Source organism: Muscardinus avellanarius, assembly GCF_963383645.1.
Source record: "Muscardinus avellanarius genome assembly, chromosome: 7".
Classification (NCBI taxonomy): domain Eukaryota; kingdom Metazoa; phylum Chordata; class Mammalia; order Rodentia; family Gliridae; genus Muscardinus; species Muscardinus avellanarius.
Window position 1 is genome coordinate 61456462 of NC_137793.1, and position 24716 is coordinate 61481177.

The 24716-nt window shown below is 42.9% G+C and overlaps 1 protein-coding gene across 1 annotated transcript in view; it reads right to left on the reverse strand.

Moving 5' to 3' along the window:
* Positions 1-24716, reverse strand: part of KMO (kynurenine 3-monooxygenase) — a gene marked incomplete at its 3' end in the record, with an annotated part of 38161 nt that overhangs the window by 8480 nt on the left and 4965 nt on the right. Inside the window, exons 2-9 of the mRNA XM_080698696.1 lie at positions 20189-20258; positions 19614-19711; positions 19019-19108; positions 13967-14015; positions 10230-10317; positions 8966-9131; positions 5599-5670; positions 4333-4454 (exon numbers count right to left, since the gene is read on the reverse strand). Coding sequence (XP_080554822.1) covers positions 4333-4454; positions 5599-5670; positions 8966-9131; positions 10230-10317; positions 13967-14015; positions 19019-19108; positions 19614-19711; positions 20189-20258 — 755 coding nt within the window. The remainder of the gene's footprint in view (positions 1-4332; positions 4455-5598; positions 5671-8965; positions 9132-10229; positions 10318-13966; positions 14016-19018; positions 19109-19613; positions 19712-20188; positions 20259-24716) is intronic.

The window sequence follows — 24716 nt, forward strand, 5'->3', positions numbered from 1 at the left end:
AAATAAAAATAAAAAATAAAATTCACTGGGGCTGGAGCTTAGAGCTATAATGCTCCTAGGTTCAATCCCACATATAGCCGGGCGTGGTGGTGCATGCTTGTAATCCCAGCATTTGGGAGACTGAGACCGGAGGATCGTGGTTTGTGGACAGCCTTAGCTACTTAGTGAGGCCCTCTGCAACTCAGTGAGACCCTGTTTCAAAATATAGAATAAAAAATTGGGCAGGGGGTATAGCTCGGAGGTCAAATGCCCCTGGGTTCCATCCCCAGACCCGCAAAAAAAAAAAAAAAATAATCAATCCCACATATATACATACATACACAAACACATACATACATAATTAGGGTTTGGGTATAGCTCAGAGGTAGAATGCCTCTGGATTTAGTTCCAGGAACAAAAAAATAAAATAAAATTCTCTTCTACTGTAGCCTGAATGTATATGTGCCTATAAAATTCATATGTTGGACTTCCGGGAAGATGGCGACGGAGAAAAGCAGGGCTTACGAGCCCCGCTAACAACCAATCTCTATTACCACAAAATCAGAGCCTTTCATAGCCAGAAAACACCATCAGCAGAGAAACAAAGAATGTAAATACAAGGGACAGAGAAAAAGAGGGCTGGAAAAACGAGACACCAGAAAGAAACCAGACCATAGTGCTGCGGCCGAAGCCACGGTGTGGAGTGGCATGGGCGCCATCTTCCCTTGCAGCACCAGTCCCCAGAGACGATGGGGACTCAGAACGGACCTCAGAGCCAGAGAGGAGATAGCCGGCCTCACGCCCGAGGATGCAGCAGTAGTGCCTTACTGCCGACGGCAGCCGCGAGCTCACCAGACGGCACCAGACCAACACACTCAACAGCCCAGCAGGCTCCAGAGAGGAGGGGCGGACAGCAAGCTGAGGTGAGCAGCTGCGGATCAGCCGGGCGAAATTTGGCAGATTTCTCAGCACAGGGAGCATCTAAAGCTCCCAGGGGCTGGGCTCAGCACACCCTGCAGGGACTCAGAGCAGAGCTCAAAACTAGAGAAGAAATACAACAGCCTCACGGCTGAGGGCATAACAGTGGCGCCATATTGCCACCAGTGGCAGCAGCAGCAAATTCACTGAGTCCACTAGAGCTCCATCAGCACACTCAACAACAGTGAGTCAAATTGCGGCCCCTAGAGGAGAAATCCCAGACTGCACTCCCAGGGACATGACCCAGTGGGGGAGTGGTGGTGGCAGAGATATCATACCATAGTCACAACTCCCAGCAGGAGAACGCCCAACCTGCCACCCCCCACCCCATGGTATAAAATAGCCTCAATTGACTCCCTGGATCTGAGACTTTGCGATACAACCCAGTAAAGGAGTAGTGGTGACTGAGATACCACAGACTTGAGATCCAGAGCACCTTAAGTGAAGTTGTAGTGACCTAGGGAAGAACCCAGAGAAGGAACAAACTTCAGAAATCATGGGAAAGAGGAATAACAATGGAGCAATGAATGGCCACAACACCACAACATCAGAACCTGACAAAACAGATTCAGAGATTTCTAGAAGATCAAATCAGGAAAATAACTGTAGAAATAATAGAGGTGTTTCAAAAAGAATTCAGAGAGAACCAAAAAGAGATAAAGGATGCAATCAATGAAGTAAAGGCCTCAATTCAAAGTATAAACAACCAATTAGACCACATGGAGAATAGAATCTCGCTCCTAGAAGATGATCACTCCAAAAATGAACGCATAGTTTCTAATCTAGAAAAAAAAAATCCAACAGCAGAAATCTGACATTGAAGAAATATGAGCCCATTTGAAGAGAGCTAACCTAAGAATAATTGGAATAGAGGAGGGAAAAGAAGGTGAAACCAAAGGGACCAACAATCTCTCCAAGGAAGTAATAGCAGAAAATTTTCCAAACATAGAGCAAGAGGTCGATACACAGGTCCAGGAAACTTTTAAAACTCCCTTTAGACAGGATCAGAAAAGAGGATCCCCACGCCACATAATTATCAGAATGACCAATGTGGAAGCCAAACAGAGAATCTTAAAGGCAACAAAAACAAAGGGCCAAGTGACATTCAGAGGCAAACCAATTAGAATCACTCCAGACTTCCCAAACCAAGTCACGAAAGCCAGGAGGGCTTGGAGTAACATATTCCAAACTCTGAAAGAAAACAACTTCCAGCCAAAAATTTCCTACCCAGCAAAACTTTCTATCAAATTAGATGGGGAAATAAGAAGCTTCCATGACAAACAGAAACTGAAGGAATTTTTGTCTTCAAAACCAGAGCTAGAGAAAATACTCAAAGAGATTAACTACAAAGAAGAAATAGGTAACATACACCAGAACCAGAGAAACAAGATTTTCCATCCAGCAGACAACTAAGACTGGTTATCTGTGGAGATTCATTATTTATGTTAGTCTTATACCTACCCCTAAATTGTATTGTTTGCTTTTATTGTTGTTAATTTTTAGGATTTCTAGTTGGAATATTAATATACCTTCAGATATAGCATTTGGAAATATTTTATCCCATTCTATCAGTAACTTTTAACTTTGTTTACATTGTCTTTGGATATACAATTTTTTTTATTTTTTAGGGAGTTTGTTTACCCTTCTGTTGCCTGTGCCATTGAAATCATATCCAAGAAATTACTGCCAATTTCAGTGTTGTGTGGTTTTATGACCCAGATTTTCTTCTAAAAGTTTATAGTCTTAAGATTTATATTTAAGTCTTTTATCTATTTTGAGTTAATATTTGTATATGTGTTAGGTAAGGGTCCAGTTTTATTCTTTTTCATGTAATTATTATTTTTCAACAATATTTAGTTAAAAGATTAGTATTTCCTCCACCAAATGTTCGTGGAAACCTTGTCAAAAATAACTTGACAATATAGGGAAGAATTTATCTCTAGGCTTTTATTTAACTCCAATGGTTTATATATCGGCCTGTTATTATATATCGGCCTTTAGAACAGTACTACACTGTTTCAATTATGTAGCTTTATAATGTTTGAAATCAGAAAATATACATCTTCTAGCTTTGTTCTTTTTCGAGATTGTTTTGGATATCTAGAGTCCATATTCCATATTAGGATAGATTTTTTTTCTGAAATATAAATAAATAAATGTATGATAGTTTCACCTAAAAAAGAAAAAGAAAAAAGTATTCTCTGGTAAGAAAGAAAGCAAAAATAAATATTGAAAAGTTATCTTTAAGTCATCAAAAGCTTGGTATCAGACAAATGAAACTGTTATGTGAGATTGTCATTGTTAATTTTGGATAAATTGCTATAATACTAGATGTCAACCACTAAGCCAAGCATGGGAAGGAGGGATGGGGAGGGAAAGGGGTGGAGATCAGGTAGGGGCTAACTGGGCGATGTGTGCATGTATGTCTACAAAAGTTTTTTTTATCCCAATATGATGTATGAATCCAGTGCACCAATAAAAAAATTTAAAAAATAAATAAATAAGTAATGCGAAAAAAAATCATATGTTGAAATCCCTGTCATCAGTGTGACAGTTTTGGTGTGGGCCTGAGAGGTGATCAGATATGGGATTAACGCTCTCACAAGAGACGCCTCCCACCGTGTGAGCTCACAGAGATGTCTTCTTTTTTGTGTGTGTGGTATTGGGGTGGGGGTTGGAACCCAGGGGCTTTTCTACCTCCAGGCTATACTCCCAGCCCTATTTTATATTTTATTTGGAAACAGGGTCTCACTAAATTGCTGAGAGCCTCACTAAGTAGCCGAGGCTGGCTTCAAACCTGTGACCTGTGTGATCCTCCTGTCTCAGCCTCCCAAGCGCGGGGATTACAAGCGTGCGCCACCACGCCCAGCCTGAGAAGGTGACTTCTATGAACTAGGAAGCAGCTCTCCCCAGGGCTAAATCTGCTGACACCTTGACTTTGGACTTCCTAGGCCTCCACAAATGTGAGAAATAAATTTCTGTCATTTTTAATCCTCCCAGTTTATGAGATTTTTTTGTGTGTGTGGTACTGGGGTTCCTGGAAACCCTTCTACCGCCCAGCTATGAGATTTTTGTTACCGTAACCCAAGGGGACTAAGACATTCTTCTGCAGCATTGTGCTGCCCAGTATGTAGACGTCTGGGAAGCTGGTGGCCCATCTTTCCAAAAGAAACCCGCCGTGGCCTGAGCTTCCTCAGCATTCTTGCTCACAGCAGGTCAACCACTTGGACTTTCCCTCTAATGTAGATTTCTGCCCAGGTTACCTCATGATCCCCATGGTTAATCAAAACTGAAGTAAGTTGCATAACTTTATCTTGAATTTGGAATAACTGAAATGATGGAGCCCAAAGCACCACTGAACACCTTGAAACTTACTCTCCGATGAGAGGGATGGAATCGGGGAAGTACTTCTGGAAGAAGGCCAGTACATCCTGACTGGTGAGTAGTTTCTGGAACTCTTCGAAGGGCATGAACAACGTGCAGGTGAAGGATTTGTTCTGTGAGAGAGAAACAGCATGGGGTCGGGCGGGCTGGGGTGGCCGGCTCTGAGCCAGCCCCCACGTCACAGGGCCCTCGCAGGGCCCAAGCCACTGCTGGAGGCCGTGGCCCAGCAAAATGGAAGGCACCGTCACCTGGCCCTCTCACCCTGAAAGGAAGCTTCTGCGAAGCCCGGGGCATTCCCAGCTTCCTCCTCATTAGAAAAAAATCTCTACCCAGCAGACTTCCCTGTCTACCAAGCAAACGCTGCCCTTCTCAAGTTCCTAATAGGTTGCTTTATTTGATGTCTTTTCTTTTTCTTCCTTTTAAGACATTATCAAAAAGGCACAGTACCCAGGACAGGGCGAAAGTCCCCAGGGTCCAAAGAAAGAAAAGCCATGCTCTGCGCCGGGATTTAGCTCAGTGGCCAAGTGCCTGCTTTGTAGGTGCGGCACTCTGGGTTCGATCCCTGGTTCCAAAAAGAGACCAAAAAAAAAAAAAAAAAAGAAGAAGAAGAAGAAGAAGAAAAGCCATGCTCTTTGTTGATAATGTCAATGTGCCAATGTGTCCTACAGACCTTAAAGGTTGGAGCTTTTTTTTTTTTTTTTGGTGGTGGTGGTGGTGGGGACACTGGAGAGAGAACCTAGGTGTGCTGTACCTCCAAGCTAAACCCCCAGCACTTTTTATTTTTCTATTTTGAAACAGGGTCTTGCTAAATTGCTGGGATTAGCCTTGAACCTGTGACCCTCCTGTCTCAGCCTCCCAAGTACTAGGATTACAGGCATGCGCCACCACATCCAGCGGATACGTCTTAATATATCACCTCAGATCTCTTTGGTTTAATTGGAAGCATTTCCTTCCAAATTGAATTTATTTGTTCACACTCCCTCACCCCAAAACTTCAGTTATCCATTCAAGTAAGTTAACTATCCCTTCCAAAGTAAACAATTGGACTTCCTTCCTTTCCACATTTTTTCTTAGTAATCTACGGTTACGAATACGCAATCACTAAGTGGGTAATCACAAATATGAATAAATAATCACAAATATATAACCGTTCAATGGAGATAGCAATTAGGTAGACATATGTGAAGTACCAAAGTAAGTAATGAAAAACATTAATTATAGAGGCAAAATTCTAGTTAATAGGAAACTCTATACTACCGTGTTAGGAAGAGCAATCATCATAAAGGTATTTCTAGGCCAGATGTGCAGATAATTCGGTTCCATGGCGTACTGCGGGAAAAAAACAGAATGTGTGTTTGATTAGGGCGTTAATATAGCATATCTCTAGTCCTGGCTCTGCTTTGTGTTGTTTCTGTGGTAATTTAAGCCAGTAACATATGCATGATCATAGGCACATCTGTTACTACACAAAGAAGAATTTGTCTTAGAAAATACTTTGTGTTAGTTGGGTGTGGTGGCACATGCTTATAATCCCAGTATTTTGGAGGCTGAGATAGGAGGACCGCAGGTTTGAGGACAACCTCAGCAAGTAACAAGACACTCAGCAACCTACAGAGACCCTGTTTCAAAATAAAAATAAAGTAGGGCTGGGGGTGTATCTCCTGCCTCAGCCTACCAAATACTGAGAGTATAAGTGTGTACCACTCTGTCCAGCTATGACTTAAAACAACCATTAAATGATTAAATCTCTAAAATATTACTATTAACTATGTAGCTAGAAAATAAGTGGCTATATTGAGTTTGCCTTTACAGGCAAAATTCTCCTTTTCTATTATGCTGTAATCCGGAATTATCTGATGTTGGGCTATGAGAACAAGACCCACCAGAAAGCAACTCAGTAAGCATTGGAAACTTAATGCGTACATTCTTGACCAGAAGAAAAGAAGAGAAAGGCAAGCCAGGCATGGTGGCGCACGCTTGTAATCCCCGCGCTTGGGAGGCTGAAACAGGAGGATCGCGCAGGTTGGAAGCCAGCCTTCGCTGGCTTAAGAGACCCTGTTTCCAAATAAAAAAAATATAAAATAGGTCTAGGAGTGTAGCCCGGAGGTAGAAGGTCCCTGGGCTCCATCCCCAGTACCACCAAAAAAAAAAAAAAAAAAAGAATAGAAAGGCAGCAAGATGCTGAAATATAGATGTCACTGGCTTTATTTTTTGGTACTAGGGATTGAACCCAAGGACATCCTACCTCTGAGTTTCACCTCACCTCTTTTAATTTTTTATTTGAAACAGGGTCTCACTAAGTTGCTGAGGCTGGCCTTGAACCCGTGATCCTCCTGTGTCAGCCTTCTAAATGCTGGGATTACAAGCATTCACCATCATGCCCGGCTTCTCAGCCTCCCAAGTATTTTGGATCACAAGCATGGGCCAACACACCCAGCTTGGACTGAACTGACTTTGGTAGTTTATTGTATTTTCTACCACTATTCCACACTTGTGTATGTGTGTGGGCGGGCTCCGGAGATTGAACTCAGGGGCATTCTACCTCGGGCCTACACCCCAAGCCCTACTTTAGTTTGAAACAAGGTCTCGATAGGTTGATGAGTCTTACTATTTGCCGAGGCTGTCCTCGAACTTGTGATCTTCCTGTCTCAGCCTCCCAAGTACTGGGATTACAAACATGTGCCACCACACCAGGCTCACTATTCCACACGGACTCTGTTACAGATTCTGCATTTCATCTAGAATAGATTAAACCAGCATCTTAAAGGGAGGTTCTCTCTAGCGCCGGGCGTGGTGGCGCACGCTCGTAATCCCCGCGCTTGGGAGGCTGAGACAGGAGGATCGCACAGGTTCGAAGCCAGCCTCAGCTACTTAGTGAGGCTCTCAGCAACGGAGTGAGACCCTGTTTCCAAATAAAATAGAAAATGGGTCTGGGAGTGTAGCCTGGAAGTAGAAAGCCTCTGGGTTCCACCCCAGTACCACACACACACAAAAAGGGAGGTTCTTTTTGCAAATCAAGCATTGGACGTTATCCACTTATCCTTACTTATAAGACAATATCTTTATTTCTTCTGCTGATATTTTAATTTTCTTTAACACAGTTCTACACAGTTATTTGACCATGACAAAGCAAAATTAAAAGACAAAATTTATTTTATTAAATATTTGTTTGGCACTGAGGATTGAACCCAGAGGCATTCCACCTCCGAGCTATACCCCAGCCCTATTTTATTTTTAATTTTAAAACAGAGTGTCTCTGATTTGCTGAAAGTCTTGCTAGATTGCTGAGGCTGGTCTCAAATCTGGGATTATCCTATCTCAGCCTCCTAAGTAGTGAGAGTACAGGTATGTGTCACCAAGCCTGACTTAAAAGTAAGTATTAGGATGTGTGTGTGTGTGTGTGTGTGTGTGTGTGTGTGTGTGTGTGTGTGTGGTACTGGGGATTGAATCCAAGGGTATTCTACCACTGAGCTGCATCCTCAGCCCCATTTCTTAAATTCTTTATTTTGAAACAGGGTCTCACTAAGTTGCAGAGAGCCTCACTCAGTAGCAGAGGCTGGCTTTGAACCTGCGCGATCCTCCTGTCTCAGCCTCCCAAGAACTGGGATTACAAGCGTGCGCCACCACGCCCGGCTAAGTATTAGATATTTTTAAATTTCATAAATAATTGTTATAGAGCTGGGCGTGGTGGTGCACGCTTGTAATCACAATCACAGCATTCGGGAGGTTGAGGCCAGAGGATCGTGGTTTGCAGACAGCCTCAGCTACTTAGTGAGGCTCTCTGCAACTTAGTGAGACCCTGTTTCAAATTAAAGAATAAAAAAACTAGGGCAGGGGGTGTAGCTCGGAGGTCGAATGCTCCCGGGTTCCATCCCCAGACCCGCAAAAAAAAAAAAAATTAATGTTATATAAAGTTTTGCTGCTGCTTACTTTTCTCTGAGGTTGCATATTGCTTGACAATGGAACCAGGGAATGAGGAAAACACAATGGAAATCTATTTGCAACAATTAGTCATTTGACTTACTTGATTTATTATTTATCTATTATGTCGGTTAGTCATTATTGTAGGGATTCTGATTGTCAGGATATGGGAAAATAAATTCTCAACCTGTTTTCTTCTCCCAGGAAAGCATAGGCAAATGACATGGTTATGGCTGGGCGTGATGGTGCACGCCTGTAATCCCCGCACTTGGTGGGCTGAGACTGGAGGATCAGAGGTTCAAGGCCAGCCTCGGAAAAATTTAGAGGCCCCAGCAACTTACTAACCCTTTCACACACACACACACACACACACACACACACACACACACACACACAAAAAAAAAAAAAAAAAAAAAAAAAAAAAAAAAAAAACCATAACGATAGGGGTGTAGCTCAGAGGAAGAACACCTGTGGCTTCAATCCTAGTGCCACAAAAAGAGAAAAGCGGGTATTAGAAGAGCACGGACTCCCTGTGTTTCCAGGAGGTCGTGGGAAACTGCTCTTCCTTCCCACTCAAGAAGCCCGTCAGAGGGTCCGAGGGTGACCGCGGGCACCTGCACTTCTGCCTTAAACACGTTAACCGAGTTCTCTGCAGACCTGAAATGACCAGGAAAGCCGCGGCGGCCGTGGGGGGGGGACTCACGTCGCCGCCCCGCGGCGGGATGCTCAGCTCCATGTAGCCGTGCGGGATGTAGCTCTGGCTGTAATCGAAGCGCGGCTTCTTCATCAGGTGGGTCCTGACGGCCGAGTAGGCGCCGTCGCAGCCCGCGATCAGGTCGTAGGTGACTTCTTTGGGGACTTTGTCAGGTCTGAAAAATAACAGCCGAATGCAAACCCAGCTGGGCGTGAAAGGCGGCCCGGGGCAGAAGCGCGGAAAGCTGTCTGTGAGTCTAATTTGGAGCTCTGCTCCAGGCGGGAGGACCCAGGCTGGGATGAGACTCCGGTCCTGCTCCCGAGGCCACGCAGGTGCGGCAGAGGCCAGCGCTAAGCAGGGCTGGGGGCTTGAGGAAAGGCTGGGTGTCCCTAGCGCCCAGTCATGTATTTTTTAGTTTGAAACAAGGTCTCAATATATTGCTTAAGATTTTGTTAAATTGCTGAGGCTGTCCTCGAATCTGTAAGCCTCCTGTCTCAGCCTCCCAAGTATGGGTATCACAGGTGTGTGCCAGCACACTTGGCTCTCATATACTTTAAATTATCTCTAGAATACTTATAACACTTAATTCAACATGAGTGCTATGTAAATAGTTGTTACATTGTTTAGAGGCAGCATTTTTGTTTAGAGACAATATTGTTTAGATAATGACAAGAAAAAGTAGGCTTATGTTCAATACAAGTGCAAAATGCTTTTTCAAATAGTCTTGATCTGGACTCGATCAAATCTATGGATGAGTAACCCATAGATATGAAGGGCTATTTATACAATGTAGGGACGGGAAGGAAGGAAAAGAAGACAGTTTCGGTATAAAGACAAAATTTTTAAATATACAGTTCTGGCAAAGGGGAGAAAATTTTTCTACTAGGCTGGGCATGGTGGCACACACCTGTAATCCCAGTGCTTGGGAGGCTGAAAGAGGAGGAGCAAAGGTTTGAGGCCAGCCTCAGAAACTTAGCCAGACCCTGTTTCAAAATAAAAAATAAAAAAGGTCTGGGGGTGTAGCTTGGGGGCAGAATGCCCCTGAGTTTGATCCTCAGTACCATAAATAAATATATAAACAAGTAAATAAATAAGACTCAATGGTCCAGTATTCAGAAGGCAACCAGCTTCTATTGTCAATGTAAAATTCCTTGAACCTAGGAACTATTTCAAATACCCTGTCGGTAATCACTTTAAACCCTGCTGAGCGCGCCAAAGAACGTTCACAGATACCAGGGGTCCACCTCGAGGTCGGGCGGCCGCCCGTGATTACCCGAGCAAGGTGACGGTCCCTTCCTCCACACGGCACTTCACCAGCTTGTGGCCAAAATGCACCTTGGCGTTGGGGTACCGCTCGACGGCTGGGGAGACAGAGCAAGGCCACTGCAATTCCTGCTTCACTCCAGCAAATCAAACATTAGTCATTTTCTGGGAACGGTGATGGACATGTTTATTCTTAACCATAGGAAGTAAGTTTTTTAAAAAGGTCATTTGACAACTGTTTGGCAAATGTCCTGGTATGATTGTGTGTGTGTGTGTGTGTGTGTGTGTGTGTGTGTGTGTGTGTGTGTTACCCCAGATTGAACCAAGGAATGTTACACCTCTGAGCTACATCCTCAACCTTTTTTTTTTTTTTTTTTCGGTACTTGGGATGGAACCCAGGGGCATTCTACCTCCAAGCTACACCCCCAGACCTATTTTTATTCTTTCTTTCTTTCTTTCTTTCTTTCTTTCTTTCTTTCTTTCTTTCTTTCTTTCTTTCCTTCTTTCTTTCTTTTGTTGGTATTGAGGTTCCTGGAAGCCCTTCTACCTCCGGGCTACACTCCCAGACCTCCTATTTTTACATTTTTATTTGGAAGCAGGGTCTCCTAAGCCAGCGCGCGGGGCTATCTTCAAACCTGCGCGATCCTCCTGTCTCCGCCTCCCAAGCGTGGGGATTACAAGCGTGCGCCACCACGCCCGGCTGATTCTTTATTTTAAAACAGGGTCTCACTAAGTTGCAAAAGGCCTCATTACATAGCTGCGGCTATACAAGAACCGTGATCCTCCAGTCTCAACCTCCCAAGTACTGGGATTACAAGCATGTACCACCATACCCGGCTTTCAACCCTTTTATTTTTCAGTTTTGAAACAAGGTCTCACTAAGTTACTGTACACTAGCCTAGAACTTGCAATCTTCTTGTCTCAGCCTTCCAAGTACTTCCATTACAGGCATGAATCTCTGTGCCTGGCTAGTTTAACTGTTTATTGTGGTACTGTGACTTGAACCCAGAAATATTCTATCTGTGAGTGACACCCTCAACACACCTTTTTATATTTTAGTTTGAAACAGTCTTGCTAAAATGCTAAGGCTGGCCTCGAACATGCAATCCTCCTAACCCAGCCTCCTGAGTATTTGAGATTACAAGCATGTGTTACTCCACCTGGTTGGTATAATTTTTTAATAAAACAGGTAAATAAAAATCAGTTGTCCCCATTTTGGAAAAAAAAAAAATCTGGGGCTAGAGCTGGAGCTCTGTGGTAGTTTGTCTAGCATGCAGGGGGTTTCATCTCAGCATGTGCAGGTGCACACACACACACACACACACACACACACACATTCACACACATTGCATTGTGCAATTTCTTGTATCCCTGTGGGTGTTAATGCTCTTGGAAAGAAATAGGCATCAGATATTTCAAAAGTCGCCTCTAATATTTTTTTACCTTTTTGGTACTAGGAATTGAACCCAGGAGCATTCTATTGAAGAATTATACTCCCAGCCCGATTTTATTTTTTATTTTTATTTTATTTATTTATTTTTTTTAGTGGTACTGGGGTTCCTGGAAACCCTTCTACTTCCGGCCTACACTCCCAGACCTATTTTATATTTTTATTTGGAAACAGGGTCTCAAGCCAGTGAGGCTGGCTTCGAACCTATGTGATCCTCCTGTCTCTGCCTCCCAAGTGCGGGGATTACAAGCGTGAGCCACCACGCCCGACTTATTTTTTATTCTGAAACAACGTCTTACTAAGTTGCTGAGGGCCTTGTTAAATTTCCAAGGCTGGCCTCGAACCTCTAATCCTCCCGTCCCAGCCTCCCAAGTACTTTCATTACAGGTGTGCACCACCATGCCTAGCTAAAAGTTGCCTCTAATGTAAGGCCTCATTTGTGATTGGAAATATTCCACCAACCCCTTTCCTCAGAGTGGGCAGGTCTTTCACTCTTTTCAGCAAGACCTCTGGAATTCTGATTCAAGTTATCATACTTATAGATTATTGATCATCTTTTAGGAACTGATCACTGGCATTCAGTGTGTATTCCTGTAATCCCAGGATTACAAATTCAAAATACATATAAGATATTTATCCTTTTTATTTGTGGTACTAGGGATTTAACCCAGGGGGTCTCCTACCTCTGAGCTATACCCCCAGTAATTTATTCTGTGTGTGTGGTGCTGAGGGTGGAACCCAGGGGCTTTTCTACCTCCGGGCTATAGTTCCAGACCTATTTTCTATTTTATTTGGAAACAGGGTCTCACTAAGTTGCTGAGAGCCTCACTAAGTAGCTGAGGCTGGCTGCGAACCTGTGATCCTCCTGTCTCAGCCTCCCAAGCGCGGGGATTACAAGCATGTGGAACCACGCCCGGCTGATTTTATTATTTATTTTGAAATAGGGTCTTGCTCAATTGCTGAGGCTGGCCTCAAACCTGTTATCATCCTGTTTCAGCCTCTCAAATATTGGGATTACAGGCCCCAGCTAAGTTTTGTTAATGTGGTGAATATACAGCTAAACACCAAGTGCTGGGGTGTGGCTCGGTGGTAGAGCACTTGCCTAGCATGCATGAAGTCCTGAGTTCTAGCCCCAGCGCTACAAAAACAACTAAAGCCGGAAATCACACTGGTTGGTGCTGCTCTAGAAGGGCCGCGGTGCAGACTGGATAGTAAAGGCCCTGAGGATGACTGCAAGAGAAAAGACTTAGTGTGATGCAGAATTTATCACACTAACCTGGTCATATTTTTCTTTTGTCTTGTTTGCTGAACAATCACTAAAACCTCAGAGAATAGTGTACCAATAAACAACCGCCATGAAACGCCGGCAGAGGAGGGATCAATGGATCAATGGGAGGTGTGACGGGATGGTTACCCAGACTACACATTTCACTTAGAGCCCAGTGGTGTTTCCATTAGTGAGTGGGCCTTTCTGGTTATTTGAATTAGACACTTGAGGGTCGTGTGTGTGTGTGTGTGTGTGTGTGTGTGTGTGTGTGTGTGTGTGGTACTGGGGTTCCTGGAGGCCCTTCTACCTCCGGGCTACACTCCCAGACCTATTTTTATACTCTTTATTTGGAAACAGGGTCTCCTAAGCCAGCACGGCTGGCTTCGAACCTGCGCGACCCTCCTGTCTCCGCCTCCCAAGCGCGGGGATTACAAGTGTGCGCCACCACGCCCGGCAGGAGTTATATTTTATATCTTCCTCTTTCTCAATCCTGTGCACTCCCGTCTATCTGGCCTCCTATGGCTGTCATGAATCTGCAGCCTCCTCTCCAGCCGCATACTCGCAGCTGTGGCCAGGGCCCATGTCTGCACACCGGGGTTACAGTGGCACCCAGGAGCACAGCCCTCTCCAGCCCCCACACAACCGCTCCTTTTCTTTCTGAAATGTACAGCTAATCCTGTCCCTTAGCAGAGTGTCTGACTACAGATCAAAGTGTCTGTAGTCTCTCCAAGTTGAATTCTTCCCTGGAGAGTGAGCCCTCATTTATTCCAGTGCCTAAGAGACAACAGGTATTCAACACAGACAATCCATTTAGATCATAAAAATCATTTAGGTTTCCAATTAGATCATAGATAAGAAGAGAAGAGACACTGGAGGTGACACTCCTACTGCTATTTCAAGACTTAGTGATGTACATAGTCTTCCTCTCTATATCCCATAAACAACAATAGTGAGCAAACCCCACAGAATCACATGGCAAGCTGTGTCCCCAGTGCTTTACTCAAACTGGTGATTGAGAGCATCGACTTACCTGTCAGCAGATCCTTGTTCAAATTCTCTCTGCTTATAGAAAGAATATACTGCAAGAAAAATAGAGGAGACACTGTTTCTGGAGAATGGATGAAAATGATTTTAAACGACTAGGCAACAGGAAATATTACTTAGCATAAGGTTGCAAGCTCAGTTTTATAATCATTTAACTGAGTTATCTTAAAACAAATGAACAAAACACGGTCAGGTGTGGTGTCAGTGGCACACTCCTATAATCCCGGTACTCGGGAGGCTAAGACAGGTGGATCACAGGGTCAAAGACAGCTTCATCAACTTAGCAAGGTTCTCAGCAACCTAGAATTGTTTCCAAATTAACAAATTAAAAATAGGGTTGGGAAGCTGGGCGCAGCGGTGCATGCTTATAATCCCAGCACTCGGGAGGCTGAGATAGGAGGATCGCGGTTCGAAGACAGCCTTAGCTACTTAGTGAGGCCTTTGCATCTCAGTGAGACTCTGTTTCAGAAAAATAAAGAGTAAAAAAATAGGGCTGGGGGTGTCGCTTGGAGGTAGAATGCTCATGGGTTCTATCCCCAGTACTGCAAAAAAAAAAAAAAAATAGGGTTGGAAATGTAGCTTGGATGTAGAATGCCCCAGGGTTCAATCTCTAGCAACCCCCCCCCACACACACACACAAAATGCACACACTTCAACCAAGGAAATACAATGCCCAAGAAAACTTGGGCTTTTTCAAGGTTTGATGAAAAAACTAAACCCTTCTGTTGTAGCTAAAATATTATTTTCTCTAAGATAGTTTTTTTGTCGGCAATAAATCATAAATGTCATTTTCACTTGAGATCTCTACTGGAACACTTCAGTAATGACAGAATTATTAGTATAAATGCTCAATTTCCTACAATGTCTACCTCAGACCTTTGTAAAAAAGAAAAGTGTGTGTGTGTGTGTGTGTGTGTGTGTGTGTGTGTGTGTGTAGCAGGTCTAGTTCTCACAGGGACATGTGTTGGTTATTTCTGATTTTACAGGACAATTTAGCAGGGCTGACAGTCCTAAGAGATAAAGTAAACACAGTGTCTAGGACCTTTAGTACTTGCAGGGAAACATGAAGATGTTTTTAGGAACAAAAGTAAGTACAATAATATTAAATGTATAGTAACAAATCCAGTCTGGGTTATATTCATCTTTATACAATACACTTATAAAATCTATTTTCTGCGTGTGTAGTGCCAAGGGTTGAACCCACTGCCTCTCAGCTACACCCCAGTCCTATCTTATTTTTGTTTTGAAATATGGTCTAAGTTACTGTGCACTGCTTGCCTAAAACCTGTGATCCTCCTGTCTCAGCCTTCCAAGGATTACAGCATCCGCCTTTGTGCCTGGCTTAGAAACTAATTTTTAGTATTTATTGTTTTACGGTTCCTGCTGTGGCCTGTGAGAGTTACTATGCAGCCTTGAAATTCAAGGTAAACCAATTTCTTTGAATATTTAAAGCATATAATTCTCCAAATCATGAAACATTGCAATATTTTTAACACAAATATGCTAGTTTATGAAACTTAACCTCATCCCAAAGTAGAACTTTATGTTAACAGCTAAATCTAAACTTGATGTAAAAATAACTTGGTCATACCACAGCGGTGAAAACCAAAAAAGAACTTCCTGTCTTTGCTGTAAATGAAAATAAACAGGAGGAAGCTCCTCGCTCTGGGCTTCGTGGTTCTGTTCTCCAGTCTCCTATATCCTCAACTGTTTTAGTGGAAAACAAACTTGTTGCTCAACATATGTTAGGATAGTCAGGGGGAGTGGTGCTTACCTGTAATCCCAGTACTTGGGAGGGTGAGCCAGGAAAAGGGCAGGTTTGAGGCCAGCCTCCTCAATTCAGTGAGACCTTCAGAAACTTAGTGAAACCTTGTTTCAAAAACATAAAAATGATGAGACAGGAGGATCATGGTTTGCAGACAGCAGCTACTTACTGAGACCCTTTGCAGCTCAGTGAGACCCTGTTTCAAAAATAAAAAAATAAGTAAAAAAATAGGGCTGGGGGTGTAGCTTGGAAGTAGAATGCCCCTGGGTTCCATTCCTAGTACTGCAATAAAATAAAATAAAATAAAATAAAATAAAATAGAAATGAAAAGGGCTGGGGGTACAGCTCAGAGATTGAAGACCCCTGGGTTCATTCCCTAGTAACACACACACACACACACACACACACACACACACACACACGCGCGCGCGCGCGCACGTTAGGAAACATTCAGATATGAAGACGCATTTCCATTAATGTGGGAGCCTATCCTTCCCTTGTTAGTTATTGTCGTGGGTGGCATTTGCTTCAGCTGAGCACTGACAGACAGTCCTGCAGGGACACCAGGATGTCCCCATCCTGCCTGCTCCAGATCTCTGGACAGGATCATATTGTAACAAAGAGTCTGAGTCACTCTGTCACACTTCTCTAAAAGACTGATCTTGGGAAGAACAAATAAGAACAAGTCAAGAGGTACTAAGTGGCCCCTAAAACAAAAACAAAAAATGATGATACTAGACACCTCGTTGGGAATCCGTGAGGAAACAGTTGCAGTGCCTCCCGTCTCAAATACATTAGGAGGAAGTGTTTAGTTTTCTCTCCTGGTGCCTTCAAGGAGAAGGGTCCCTAGGAAGGGGTCATCCATTGTTTGCCTACCTTGAGCTTGGGGCTTAGGAGTATGAATTGGGGGAGCAAGTCTGACCTTCTGTGTATAGTAGGGAGTGTTTTGTAAGTTTCCAGGATAATCTGGGACGGGGGTGGGAGCAGTCAGCTAGCCAGGAAAAGCCTGCCTCTTGCACAGGAAAAAGGGCTAAGAGAAATCCGCTGTAAGAGGAAGACCAGAGGAGGGGTCAGAAAGGATTTTAGAAGCCAGATTTTGCACATTTGGAATTTCTAAATTGTTCATGTGTTTTGCAAAGTGGTCCGTGCAGAATGGTCCCTCCATGAGGTATGTATCTTCAGCAGACCCATGGGTCTCTAGAGTAAGTGTTTGATCAGTAGCTAACCCAGTATGGCCAACAGGAGGACAGTTGTTTACTGGGCTAACACGTTTAGGACACAGGGCTTACTCTTGACTTACATATGTAAGTGTTCCTTGGCAATTCACTGCTCATTTCTATAGCACCTGGCTTAGTTGGGGGCCAATTTAAACAGGGCATATCAATTCACTAAAAATGTTTATCTCACAAAATAGTGTAATGCCGGGCGTGGTGGTGCATGCTTGTAATCCCCACGCTTGGGAGGCTGAAACAGGAGGATCACACAGGTTCGAAGCCAGCTTCAGCTACTTAGTGAGGCTCTCAGCAACTTAGTGAGACCCTGTTTCCAAATAAAGTATAAAATAGCTGGGCGTGGTGGTGCACGCTTGTAATCCCCGTGCTTGGGAGGCAGAGACAGGAGAACTGCGCAGGTTCGAAGCCAGCCGCGCACGCTGGCTTAGGAGACCCTGTTTCCAAATAAAAATGTAAAAGTAGGTCTGGGAGTGTAGCCCGGAGGTAGAAGGGCTTCCAGGAACCCCAGTACCACCAAAAAAAAACAAAAACAAAAAACAAAAAACAAAAACAAACAAAGTATAAAATAGGTCTGGGAGTATAGCCCAGAGGTAGAAAAGCCCCTGGGTTCCACCCCCAGTACCACCAAAAAAAAAAAAAAAATAGTGTAGTCTTCCTACATCTCCTTCCACTTGACAGCCTCATGCATTAAGACTCTGTACCTATGCTCTTATAATAACAAAACAAGCAATTTACTATTTCTTAAAAGCCACTAAACAGATCGTTTATCTTGCCCCATTCCAAAACCCTTAGTGGTTGGAATGTTTTACTATTCAACCACATTTATCATCACAAGATTCACAAAGACCTTGTTATCATGAACACATCCGTTTTACCTCTTGCTACTAAAAAATGTGATCTGTGGACCTGGGAATTGTTCAGCCTTCATCCCAGCCCTGGTGGTTCAGACTCTGCACTGTAACAAGATCTCAGGTGAGTCTGAAATCAACCTGCACTGGGAGCTCTGTTCCGAAGAATACGAACCTCATGGACTCTGCATTTAATAAGACAGTGCCAGGTAAAAATAAAACTGGTTGGAGTTTTCCTCTTGTCCATGAGTGCTTGATACATTCACTGCTGTGCAAAGAAGCAGACTCAGAAAGCGTAATGAGATGAAAATACAGATGGGGCGTGGTGGCACATACGTGCAATTCTAGTGCTTGGGCGGTTAAGACAGGGGATCACAGGTTTAAGGCCAGCCTCAGCAACTTAGCAAAACACTCAGAAAACTTAAGAGACCTGGTTTCTTTCTTTTCCTTCCCTTCATCCCTTCCTGTATCAAAATAAAACATAAAATAAAATAAGACAGAGCTGGGAGCAAGTCCTGGTGGTGCACAGTTGTTATCCCAGTGCTTGAGGGGCTAAGACAGGAGGACTGCAGGTTCAAGACCCACCTCAACAATCTAGTAAGGTTCTCCGCAACTTAGACCCTGTTTTAAAAAGATAAAAATAGGACTGGGGGTATATCTCAGGTGTATCCCCACAGAGCAGGATATGAATTTTCATTCATGTACTCTTCATCACCACCTGCCTCTGTTGTTTAGAAATTTAGTTCTGAAAGCATTTCTGGTTCATGTTCTGTGTTCTATTATAAGCGGGCTTGAGGAAAGGTTTAGTTGGGGAAAGCATCATAAAAACCTTCCTGATTGTCCTTGTACATTATGCTTGACCACAAATAGCATGGTTGCTTTCTCTAATCATCAAGGGGACGGAGGGACAGGGTATCCCCAGCAGCTGGATAGCAGGAGCACAGTGTGGAGAGGAGAGGAGCCCAATACTGAGAGTATAGCCACGGCAAACTCTTCTTCAGTGTGTGTTAGGGGCTAAGCCCAGTATTAAGCATCTCCTGTAAATCCAGTTCCTGATTAGTGTACACGTTCCTAGGGTATAGATAGGAGTACCCAATGGGAAAGGGAGGGTCAGAGAGGAAGGGAAGGGGAGAGCCAGACACTAGGCTGAGCTTTAATTGACACACAGACCCTTATCCCCGGGGCAGACCTACCTGAGACTTTGTCCCATAGGGAATTACAGACTTTTTTCCTGAAAGAGAATGAATCATTCTTGCTCTCATGGGGACACCTTGGGAAACAATCTGAAAAGAGCCAGAAACAGCGATTTCCATTATTGTAACACAGCATCACATAAGTAAGATATGTAATAAGTTTAAACATTTAAATATTACATTTAAACTGTGAGTTTAAAACATTTTTAAATATTAATAACTGTAGAAGACACTGAAGCCCAGCAGAGTAAAAAGTCATTCAATAAAAGCTGTGTTCCTAAAAATCACAATATTTTTTGTACTAGAGATTTAGTACCTTTGTGAACTACACCCCTAGCCCTTCATGTATTTATTCATTTATTTATATTTTGAGATAAGGTCTCCCTAAGTTGCAGAGGCTGGCCTTGAACCTAAGATCCTCCTGTCCTATCCTCCCAGCTACTGGGATTACAGGCATTTGAAAACTTTTGTAGAATGAATTTTCAGGCAAAGGTCCTTTGTCATTCAATGGTATTTTGAACCAGGATCAAATCAAGACCATGAAGTTGTTGAAAACCATCAGGTACTATCTTCTATGAGGACATTAACAAGGTACCTGATCTTCCAGGCCGAGGGCTCTCAAGGCTTGCCGTCCTCTGTAGGAAAGGGCCAGGTTGATGCTTCTTCCACGTGCAGATTCAGCTTTTCGGATATCTAAGACATTGGATTAAATCTTTTTTTATTATTTTTAGAATTTTACTGGGGCAATGTCGTTATACATTGCAGCGAGACTCACGGTGACACATTCACAACCGCATCTGGGTGCGGTTTCCCCCCCTGCTCCATCCTGCTCCCTTCTCCTCCCTCCCCCAGTAAGCCTGCTCGCCATCCCTCCATATGTGGACATCGGATGGTTGGGTCTGTTTCCTTCCTCAAGCCTCCTCAGCAGAGGATGAGGGCAGTGCAACACCTGAATGGTTGTAGCACTCTGAATCAATTAAGACTGTTGAACTCTTCTAAAAAGTAATACTAAGAGCAAATTAGTATTCCATTACATTTAGATCATGGAGGTCCTCAAGATTGTTTAAAGTTCTTATTCTTAACTTGATTTAAAATTATATATTCAGAAAATCTTAAGAGAAAGAAGTCAAGGAATAAGAATTATGCCTCTTGCTTTTTGCCTTTTCTTACCTTCCCGAGCTTCATATACATCCACTTGGAAATTTCTCTTTGCAAGGAAGCATGCATTTAGTGATCCAACCTAGGGATAAAACATGATTTTTTTAATATCTTCATCTGATCCCACACAAATAGGGAATTTTTTAGTTGCAAATAAAATAACATGTGTGGCTATTGTTATACTGATTTCCTCAGTGTCTGTTGGAAAGTACCAGTTGCAGAATTTTAAGATTATTAAAGATTAAGTGGTATAATTCCTTGTTTTTGCTTTTACTTTTTAGAGTGAGATAAAACTTTGATACAGAAAGAACATGAAAAAAGCCGGGAGTGGTGGTATATGCTTGTATCTCAGTACTTGGGAAGCTGAGACAGGAGGATCTGGGTTTGTGGCCAGCCTCAGCTACTTAGTGAGGCCCTCTGCAACTTAGACCTAGTTTCAAAATAAAGAATAAAGCCGGGCGTGGTGGTGCACACTTGTAATCCCAGCATTCGGGAGGCTGAGACCGGAGGATCATGGTTCGCAGACAGCCTCAGCTATATAGTGAGGCCCTCTGCAACTCAGTGAGACCCTGTTCCAAAATAAAGAATAAAAAAAAAATAGGGCAGGGGGTTCCATTCCTAGATTCACACACACAAAAAAAGAATAAAAAATAGGTCACAGGGTTCCATTCCCAAACTCACAAACACAAAAAAAAAGAATAAAAAATAGGGCAGAAGGTGTAGCTTGGAGATAGAATGCCCCTGGGTTCAAACCTCAGTATTGAAAAAAAAAAAAAAAAAGGAAAGAACATGAAATAGTACACAATGGATAGTTTGTAGAATCATTTAGAGCCAGACATGGTACGCACCTGTAATCCTTGTAATCCTAGTACTTTGGAGGCTAAAGAAAGAAGGATCATAGGTTTGAGGACAGCCTCAGAAACTTAGTAAGGTCCTCAGCAACTTATTGAGACCTTTTTTCAAAATAAAAAATAAAAATGGCTGGGGTGTAGCTCACAGGTAGAATGTTCCTGGGCTGAATTAATAATAATAATAATAATAATAATAATAATAATAATAAAAAATAGAAAAAAGCAAATCTTTATAACTTCATAATCTTTAAAAATATTACTCAAGTTAAAAATAGAACACTGGAGCTGGGCGTGGTGGCGCACGCTTGTAATCCCAGCATTTGGGAGGCTGAGACAGGAGGATCACGGTTCACGGACAGCCTCAGCTACTTAGGCCCTTTGCAACTTAGTGAGACCCGATTTCAAAATAAAGAATAAATTGGGGGGGGGGTGTGGCTTGGAGGTCGATGCCCCTGGGTTCCATCCCCAAACCTCCAAAAAAAGAAAAAATAGTAGAACATTGTCAGTCTCATCTAACACCCCCACCACTCTACCCAATTACAATACCTTCTCCACCAAGGGGACACAGTAGCCTGATTTTGTGATAACCCATCATTGCTTCTCCAGAGTCTGACATTTAGGGATATGTCCCTAAGCAATACAGTTTAATTCTGTCCATTTTGGAATCATATAATTAGAATCACACTCTGGGTATTTCTTCTTTTTTGCATCTTACTCTTTAACATATTTTCATAAGATTCATTCATATGACTACATGAAAACTTTAAGTCATCCATTCTTATTCTTATGATTTTTCACTGCATGAAATATCACAGATTCCACATCCTTCTGTCAAAGAACATTTGATTGTTTCTGGTCTGGAAATGTGATTCACAGTATTTCAGAGAACACTTTCGTGCATATATCCTGATATATGTGATGATATTTCCCCCTCTCAAACCATTCCAATGCAATCTCTGGCCAAGGCTTTAAATTGGTCTCCAAATCTAGTACTACTTTACTTTCCTACCAGTAGATTCTGAGAACTCATCTTTGCCAGTACTTGCGGTTCTCAAACTTTCAAATATTATGGGGCAAGAGCTGGTTGAGATGGAGAAGAATATGGTTCTAGTCTGCAGGCTCCTGATTATTAAACAGGTCGAGCACTTTTCCATATATTAAATGACCGTTTGGATCTTGTCTTTCTCAAAGTACTTCATTAGTCTGCCTTTTTTTCCTTTCCTCTTTAAAAGTTTATTAATAGGTTCTGAGTGCAGAATCTTTGTGTATGTGTGCGTGCGTGCGTGTGCGTGTTCGTGTGCTTGCGTGCGTGTGTGTGTATGGTACAGGGGATTAAACCCAGAAGTGCTCTACCTTCAAGCTAAACCTCCAGCCCTTTTTTTTTTTTTAATTTTGAATCAAGGTCTCACTAAGTTGCTGAAGCTGGTTTGGAGCTGCCTCAGCAACTTAGTGACACATTCATCAACCTAGAGAGACCATGTTTAAAACAAGAAAGAAAGAAAGAAAAAGGGACTTCCGGGAAGATGGCGACCGAGAAAAGCGGGGCTTAAGAGCCCCGCTAACAACAAATCTCCATTACCACAAAATCAGCGCCTTTCATAGCCAGAAAACACCATCACCAGTGAAACAAAAAATCACCAGGCTCCAGAGAGAAAGCGGATTGAGAACAGAGCCACAGAGGAGAGACACCGGCCTCACGCCCGAGGACGCGGCAGACGCGGCAGCAGCGCCATACTGCCGGCGGACCCGGCAAATTCATGGGACGGCTACAGCAAGCCAAGGTGAGCCACTGCGGAACAGCCAGGCGGGATTTCTCCACGCAGAGAGCATCTAAAGCTCCCAGTGGCTGAGCTCAGCACACGCTGCAGGGATTCAGAGTGGAAATCAAAACCAAGAAGAAAAACACCAGCCCCACAGCCGAGGGCGTAGCAGCGGCGCCATATTGTCACCGGCGGCGGCAGCAGCACCGAATTCAGCGAGGCCAGTACAGCTACATCTGCGTACTCAAGAACAGTGAGTCAAATTGCGGGCCACAGAGGAGAAATCCCAGTACTGTACTCCCTGGGACATGATCCAGTGGGGGAGGGGCGGTGGCAGAGTTATCACACCATAGGAGAAGGTGCAACCTGGCACCCCCCACAGTCTAAAGCAGCCTCTATCGACTTTCTGGGTCGGAGACTCTGTGATAAAACCCAGTAAAGGAGTAGTGGGGTCTGAGATACTACTGACTCGAGATCAAGAACACCTTAAGTGAAGTCATAGTGACCCAAGGGAAGAACCCAGAGAAGGCACAAACATCCGAAATCATGGGAAAGAGGAATAATACTGGAGCAATGAATGCCCACAACCCCACAACATCAGAACCCGATAAAACAGAAAATCAGAGATTTCTAGAAGATCAAATCAGGAAAATAACTGTAGAAATAATAGAGGTGCTTCGGAAAGAACTCAGAGAGAGCCAAAAAGAGATAAAGGATGCAATTAATGAAGTAAAGGCCTCAATTCAAAGCACAAACAACCGATTAGAACACATGGAGAACAGAACCTCGCTCTTAGAAGATGAGCAATCCAAAAATAAACGCATAGTTTCTAATCTAGAAAAAAATATCCGACAGCAGGAATCTGATATTGAAGAAATATGGGCCCATTTTAAGAGAGCTAACCTAAGAATAATTGGAATAGAGGAGGGAAAAGAAAGTGAAACCAAAGGGATCAACAATCTCTTCAAGGAAGTAATAGCAGAAAATTTTCCAGACATAGAGCAAGAGGTTGATACACAGGTCCAGGAAACTTATAGAACTCCCTTTAGACAGGATCGGAGAAGAGGATCCCCACGCCACATAATTGTCAAAATGACCAATGTGGAAGCCAAGCAGAGAATCTTAAAGGCAACAAAAGCAAAGGGCCAAGTGACATTCAGAGGCAAACCAATTAGAATCACTCCAGACTTCCCAAACCAAGTCATGAGAGCCAGAAGGGCTTGGAGTAACATATTCCAAACTCTGAAAGAAAACAACTTCCAGCCAAAAATTTCCTACCCAGCAAAACTTTCTATCAAATTAGATGGAGAAATAAGAAGCTTCCATGACAAACAGAAACTGAAGGAATTTATGTCTTCAAAACCAGCGCTAGAGAAAATACTCAAATAGATTAACTACAAAGAAGAAATAGGTAACACACTCCAGAACTAGAGAAACAAGATTTTCCATCCAACAGACAACTAAGATTGGTTATCTGTGGAGATTCAATATTTATGTTAGTCTTTTACCTATCTCTAAATGGTATTGTTTGCCTTTATTGTTGTTAATTTTTAGGATTTCTAGTTGGAATATTAATATACCTTCAGATATAGCATTTGGAAATTATCCCCTTCTATTAGTAACTGTTAACTCTGTTTACATTGTCTTTGGATATACAATATTTTTTTTTATTTTTTAGGGAGTTTGTATACTCCTCTGTTGCCTATGCCATTGAAATCATAACCAAGAAATCACTGCCAATTTCAATGTTGTGAGCTTTAATGACCCAGATTTTCTCCTAAAAGTTTATAGTCTTAAGATTTATATTTAAGTCTTTTATCTATTTTGAGTTAATATTTGTATATGGGATTAGGTAAGGGTCCAATTTTATTCTTTTCCATGTAATTATTATTTTTTAACAATATTTATTTAAAAGATTAATATCTCTAC